The sequence below is a fragment of the Harpegnathos saltator genome, unplaced genomic scaffold (genome assembly GCF_003227715.2).
Source record: "Harpegnathos saltator strain DR-91 unplaced genomic scaffold, Hsal_v8.6 scaffold473, whole genome shotgun sequence".
Taxonomy (NCBI): domain Eukaryota; kingdom Metazoa; phylum Arthropoda; class Insecta; order Hymenoptera; family Formicidae; genus Harpegnathos; species Harpegnathos saltator.
This window is the reverse complement of record NW_020230287.1, coordinates 487501-494902: the sequence shown is the minus strand read 5'-3', so window position 1 is coordinate 494902 and position 7402 is coordinate 487501. Positions and strand designations below refer to the sequence as shown.

General features: G+C 37.0%; 1 protein-coding gene across 1 annotated transcript in view; it reads left to right on the top strand.

Moving 5' to 3' along the window:
* The first annotated feature begins 3587 nt into the window (after positions 1 to 3587).
* Positions 3588 to 7402, top strand: part of LOC105187350 (histone acetyltransferase KAT7) — a 4640-nt gene continuing 825 nt past the window's right edge. Inside the window, exons 1-9 of the mRNA XM_025302234.1 lie at positions 3588 to 4056; positions 4264 to 4729; positions 4802 to 5050; positions 5128 to 5379; positions 5465 to 5644; positions 5718 to 6006; positions 6099 to 6387; positions 6762 to 7006; positions 7282 to 7402. The exon at positions 7282 to 7402 is cut by the window's right edge and continues 825 nt beyond it. Coding sequence (XP_025158019.1) covers positions 4039 to 4056; positions 4264 to 4729; positions 4802 to 5050; positions 5128 to 5379; positions 5465 to 5644; positions 5718 to 6006; positions 6099 to 6387; positions 6762 to 7006; positions 7282 to 7402 — 2109 coding nt within the window. The 5' untranslated portion in view covers positions 3588 to 4038. The remainder of the gene's footprint in view (positions 4057 to 4263; positions 4730 to 4801; positions 5051 to 5127; positions 5380 to 5464; positions 5645 to 5717; positions 6007 to 6098; positions 6388 to 6761; positions 7007 to 7281) is intronic.

Here is a 7402-nt window from a genome sequence, read left to right as displayed (position 1 = left end):
TAAGAAAAGAAAATTATACGAATCGTTCATTTATCCGCGTTAATTTGATGAATAAATTAAATATTGATCGGTCTTCAATTTTCGGTACTGACTGATTCTCTAATTTTTCTATAAGAGAATAAAATTTGATACGAATCATTCTTTTATCCGACTTAATTTGTCGAATAAATTAGTGGGGTAAGTACCTGCAAGATGAAAACAACTTGTCATTGCACTTGGACAATTTTCTGACACTGATTTATGATATTAATCGATATTCGGTTTTCGGTACTGATTTACTTTTTCACTTCTCTATAAGAAAAAAAAATTAATACGAATCGTTCGTTTATCCGAGTTAATTTGTTGAATAAGATTAGAGGGGTAAGTACCTGAATAATAAGAACAAATTGTCATTGCACTTGGACAATTTTTTGACACTGATTTATGGTATTAATCGATATTCGGTTTTCGGTTCTGATTTACTCTTTCATTTCTTTATAAGAAAAAAAATTAATACGAATCGTTCGTTTATCCGACTTAATTTGTTGAATAAATTAGTGGGGTAAGTACCTGCAAGATGAAAACAACTTGTCATTGCACTTGGACAATTTTCTGACACTGATTTATGATATTAATCGATATTCGGTTTTCGATACTGATTTACTCTTTCATTTCTCTATAAGAAAAAAAAATTAATACGAATCATTCGTTTATCCGAGTTAATTTGTTGAATAAGATTAGAGGGGTAAGTACCTGAATAATAAGAACAAATTGTCATTGCACTTGGACAATTTTTTGACACTGATTTATGATATTAATCGATATTCGGTTTTCGATTCTGATTTACTCTTTCATTTCTCTATAAGAGAAAAAAATTAATACGAATCGTTCGTTTATCCGACTTAATTTGTTGAATAAATTAGTGGGGTAAGTACCTGCAAGATGAAAACAACTTGTCATTGCACTTGGACAATTTTCTGACACTGATTTATGATATTAATCGATATTCGGTTTTCAGTACTGATTTATTCTTTCATTTCTCTATAAGAAAAAAAAATTAATACGAATCGTTCGTTTATCCGAGTTAATTTGTTGAATAAAATTAGAGGGGTAAGTACCTGAATAATAAGAACAAATTGTCATTGCACTTGGACAATTTTTTGACACTGATTTATGGTATTAATCGATATTTGATTTTCGGTACTGATTTACTCTTTCATTTCTCTATAAGAAAAAAAAATTCATACAAATCGTTCAGTTATCCGCGTTAATTTAATGAATAAATTAAATATTGATCGGTCTTCAATTTTCGGTACTGATTTATTCTGTCGTTTCTTTATAAGATAAGAAAAATTGATACGAATCATTCGTTTATTCGAGTGAATTTGTTGAGTAAAGTAGAGGGATAAATACCTGAAAAATGAAAACCAATTGTCATTGTACTTGGACAATTTTCTGACACTGATTTACAGTATTGATCGATATTCGATTTTCGGTACTGATTTATTCATTCATTTCTCTATAAGAAAAAAAAATTCATACGTATCGTTCATTTATCCGCGTTAATTTGATGAATAAATTAAATATTGATCGGTCTTCAATTTTCGGTACTGACTGATTCTCTAACTTCTTTATAAGAGAATAAAAATTGATACGAATCGTTCTTTTATCCGACTTAATTTGTTGAGTAAATTAGTGGGGTAAGTACCTGCAAGATGAAAACAACTTGTCATTGCACTTAGACAATTTTCTAACGCTGATTTATAGTATTGCACAATATCCGATTTTCGATACTGATTTAGTCTTTGATTTCTCTATAAAAGAAAAAAAGATTGATATAAATTGTTCATTTATCCGCGTTTATTTGATGAAAAAATTAGATATTGATCAGTCTTCGATTTTCGGTACTGATTTATTTTCTCATTGTTTTATAAGACAAAAAAATTGATACGAATCGTTCGTTTATCCGAGTTAATTTATTGTATAAGATTAGAGGGGTAAGTACCTGAATAATAAGAACAAATTGTCATTGCACTTGGACAATTTTTTGACACTGATTTATGATATTAATTGATATTCGATTTTCGGTATTGATTTACTCTTTCATTTCTCTATAAAAAAAGAGAAAATTAATACGAATCGTTCATTAATCCGCGTTAATTTGATGAAGAAGTTAGATATTGATCGGTGTTCGGTTTTCGGTACTGATTTATTCTCTCATTTCTTTAATAAGAAAAGAAAAATTGATACGGATCGTTCGTTTAACAGAGTTAATTTGTTGAGTAAATTAGAGGGGTAAGTACCTGAAAAATAAGAACAAATTGTCATTGCACTTGGACAATTTTCTGAAACTGATTTATGGTATTAATCAATATTCAATTTTCGATACTGATTTACTCTTTCATTGTACTATAAGAAAAGAAAAAATTGATACGAATCGTTCATTTATCCGCGTTAATTTGATGAATAAATTAAATATTATTCGTGCACGATAGGGGGGAGAAGGAGAGGGATGGGCATAGGTGGTAGAAAGGCTGCTAGGAGAGGGGGATGAGAGTGGTGGAGGAATGGGAGCGAGAGGGAGGACGAGAAGGATTAAAAGGATGAGAAAGAGAGCGAGGAGAGAAAGTGTGAAGGAATTGAATGAATGGAGGAAAGCGAAAATCGGCGGTAGGAAATAAGAATTATAGGAGTAACGGCATAGAAATATAGATATATACATATGTATAAGAATAGATGATAAGCGAACAATTAATTATAAGAGATAAGCGAGCGAGTAGATGTAAGATATTTGTAAAGTAGATTTAAGGAGGGGCGGGAGATGGTAGTGTGTGTGTGTGTGTATGTGCGAGAAGATAGGGGCGAGCGTAATAGGAAGTAAGGAGGAGAGATTATATTGGAATTTGTAACCCCGCCGGGGAGAGTTTATATTGAAATTTGTAACCCCGCCAGGGGAATCAATAAAGTATACATACAATTAAATATTGATCGGTCTTCAATTTTCTGTACTGATTTATTCTTTCATTTCTTTATAAGAGAAGAAAAATTGATACGAATCATTCGTTTATTCAGGTCAAGTTGTTGAGTAAATTAGAGGGGTAAGTACTTAAAAAATAAGAACAAATTGTAATTGAACGTGGACAATTTTCTGACGTTGATTTACGGTATTGATCTATATTCGATTTTCAGTACTGACTTACTCCTTCATTTCTCTATAAGAAAAGAAAAAATTCATACGATTCGTTCATTTATCTGCGTTAATTTGAGAGATAATAATTCGGATAATAATTAGAAGATGCAATTTTTTACAAAAATATATATAGAAATGCATATGTACAGAAAAGAATCATGTGCTGTTGAACGAGGTATAAGTTTGTTCGCGATGCCGTGTTTCTCAAACCCGCAATTATAGGCGTACCATAGACACGAACCGCCAGTAAATGGGCATAGAACGGACACGCACCAAATAGAGACTTTACCGGCAGCGTCTGCAAATGGGCGTAATCAACGTAGTTCCCGGCTACAAATGGACGCAGATGGCGCTAAAATCAGTCATCAAAATGCCTGTCGCCAAAAACGCCGGTGTGGCCGTTCTCAGGCTTCCCTGTGACAGAAGGCTTAAGGAATTTCTATATAAAATTGGTTTTTATTCTTTTAAATTTTAGAAGATATTCCAATCAGATGCAAAAATTCGCTTAACGTTCAGGGGGCTCTGCAGTATGCAACGAATGAAATAAATGGACGCATTAGGACTGTTTTTTATCGCTGAACTAGTGTACACTTAGGGAACATAAAAAGAAATAGATATACATCTAGGAGTTAGTGAAAGGGAGAGAAGAAGAGAATAAGTGCAAGTTAGTGCAGCCAGTTCAGCATTAGAAAACAAACCTATTGATTGCACTCTAGGTGTATACGACGCAGGAAACAAATTTGGGATGTTTTGGTAGCAAAAGAAAGCTACAATCAAGTGATAGTTTTATTAGTAAAAGTTTACTAAGTTCGGAAATGTTACAGTGTAGGTGATATTCAGCAATTTGAGCGAAAGGTAGTACCGCGAAAATGACTCCAAAACGCAAGGTTAGTATGTATAGGTTATGAGATAGAATGCAATGAATATTCTATGAAATTCTATGAGTATTTTTGTTTCTTTTTGCTAAATGTTGCCATAGCCACGATTGAATTTTGCATTACGCATATTTAATTGACTCTACAATAATTACTATTGGTGTCAAAGGAAACACGTGCAATGTTAAATATAACAATATGCAACGGAAAATATTCCAGACGACGAGTTCTGAATCTTCGTCGACAAGCAGCTCTGGTTCCTCGTCAAGTAGTTCTTCAAGTTCGGATAGCGAATCTAGTTCATCTGATTCAGAAAACTCCAGTAGTTCTGGCAACAGTCAGAAGGTATCTGATACTGATAGAACTAAGAAGAAACCACCATTTCCAGCAACACGTCATGTCAGATCCAAGACTGAAACAGTTCCTATACAACCTCTGGAGAAAAATAAAGACAGGCAACCACCGAAGCCTAGGTCAGTTGTATATTCTTCTGAATCTGAAGAATCACCCAGCAAAACAAAATTGCCGCAAAAGAGAAAACCTCCGGCTAAACCAAAAGCTACTGCTACGGTAGCACCAGTTGTTAAAACACAGAGACTTCCTGCAAAATTGACAGCAGCACCAGCACAGCATAAAATAGGACCTGCTTCGAAACCAGTCAACAGCAAAGCCAATAAATTTTCTGGTACGTTTTATAATCATATATCCCAAACATTATATATATGTATACATATATATATAATTAACAATTTTGAAGGTACCACAAGTGCTAATGGAAAAGCCCCTGAAAAATCTGGAAAAACATCGGAACCAGTACAAAAAAGATTAAAAAAGAAGAGTATATTCAGTCCTGAAAACAGCAGTGAGAGCGAAAGCGAAGAGAGAGTCGCCACAAAAGTTAATACAATAAAGCCAACCAACAGCTCTGTAAAATGCTCGAAAAATCCACCAGCTAAAACCAAGATAAATGATACCAAGCAAAAGCCTGCAGTTGCAAGCAGACCTGGTGAATAACAATACCTTGCTATTGTTTCTGATAATATTCCTGATAAATCATCTCTGACGTTTAATTTTTTTGTACAGTTGCAAAACCCACACAACTACAGAGATCGGATAGCTCCGCGAGTTCCAAAAGTTCCGCATCCTCGGCTAGCACAGACAGCAGTTCTGATTCGGAATCGTCCGAAAGTATCACCAGTACTCAACCTTCACCGAAGAAAAAGGAGACGCAAACAAGCAGTACACTGACGAATACTATTATAACGAGTGTACCACCTAAGAGGCCTTCCGCAACAGTCGCCCCAGTAAAAGCTCAGAAATGTACGAAACGACAAAGTACGTTCTTTCTTGTCCATGTATACGATGCATTGCAAAAAAAAAGAAGAAGATAGCATTGATCTAATGTTACTTGTGCAATTAGATGCTGTCAAGAGCGAAGACGATGGAGATGCGTCTGCAAGCGAGAAAGAGGTGGACGATCACGGAAAAGTGAACAATTTGAAAACACCGACTAAGGGTAAGCGAAAATTGCAGACGCGCAAAGGAAGTAAATTACTCCAACTGCAAACGAAAGCAGCCAGTGATTCTGAATCTGACACAGGTATGGAAAACGGTAGATAAATTTATATATATAATATTACGAATTGCGCTAAGCTGACATATTATTTGTAAAGAGAGCAAGAGAAGCGCCAGCAAATCCCCTGTCAAACGTGCTGGGCCATCCACAGGTCCTAGGCAGCCTTTAGTTGCCAGCAGGTCGACCCAGAGCAGTGGTACTACCGTCAACACTACTGGTAACAGAACGAATCAAGCTCCTTACAATCGAGCACGCGCGACGAAGGAGCGGGAGTGTCCGCTAGCTGCAACCTGCGACTCGCGGGGCCATCTTTCTGGCAAGCTCGACTCGCATTTCACCCTGGACGCGTGTCCGTTGTATCACAACACGACGCCGCAAACTTGCTTGTAAGTTGATACAAATCGCGTCGTTTGAGAACGTTTTTAGTACAGCACGCTTTTAATACAGGCTAATAATAGGTGCGATTTCCACATTCCAGGGAGTTTTATAAGGAGAGAAAGAAACGGGAAGAGGAGCGTAAGAAATCCGTGGCGAATCTAGCCAAGAAATCACCCAAAGGTGTACATCAAACAACCGAGCAACGCAATTATCAGCTTAAGGTGCGAGAAATGAGGAACAAGTGGAAGGCCGGTGACGGTAACGACAGCGACAGCGGTAGTGAGATGCAGGGGAACGAGAAAGACAGGCAGCCTCGGTTGAATAACCTCACACCCGATTACGACTTGAAACTATTCATGGAGGCTCAAGCGATAGCGAGCGAAAAAATCGTAAGTATCCAGTTTCGATCAAGTCTCTCAATCTCGGTTTGTATCTCGAAAGAGAAAGGACCAACGGTACAAGTTCTGACTTTCAATTAGTTCAATAGTTCAACTTCCATGCTAGAACTATCGATGATTAACGCGACTTATTTCGATGAAAGATGACAGGAGAAAATGCTCCGGACCGCTCAGATGGTTCTAGCGTCAACTGCAAATTAAAGAAACACGTAAATGGATCCTTTATCTTCCAAGGTAGATGTATAATTTACACAGCGGGGACAGTTTTGGCATCTGAGCTTGTAATCGCACTTGGGCGCGGTTACTTCAAATGTGCATCGTATATAAGCGCTCCACTTTATGAGTACTTTCCTTTCGTGCTTAAGGAAAAGGAATTGAAAGAACTGGATTACGATGGCGAAGGTAGGAACGGCGGCGGCACACGGGTCGTGGAAATGGGAAAATGGGAGATGGAGGTATGGTATCAGAGCCCGTATCCCGAGGAATTCAGTCGTGCTCCGAAGCTATATCTCTGCGAATACTGCTTGAGGTACGCGAAGAGCCGGCAAGTGCTAAGAAGACACAGGGAGAAATGTTTGTGGAGGCATCCACCGGGGCATGAAGTGTACAGGTGCGTACATCCCATCCGAATATTTCGTTTCTTTTATGTATTACGAGGCAATGTTACCTTCAAGATCAGGTGAAAAGATGTAAGATCCAATAATCCAACTTGAGAGAGATCAACTACAATGCAACCAATAAAATTGCTCTCTAGCAAGACTGTTTAAGACTGCGAAATGGTCGCTAGTCGTTTTTTCTTTATTCTTTCTTTTTATTTTTACTCTTCTTGTTTTTGATCGACGATCACGGATGGGAACATCATGGGCACGATTTGTGTGTTTACAGAAAGGATAAGATTGGCGTGTGGGAAGTGGACGGCAAACGCTACAAGCAATATTGTCAGAATCTCTGTTTACTAGCCAAATTCTTCTTGGATCATAAAACGCTGTATTATGACGTGGAGCCG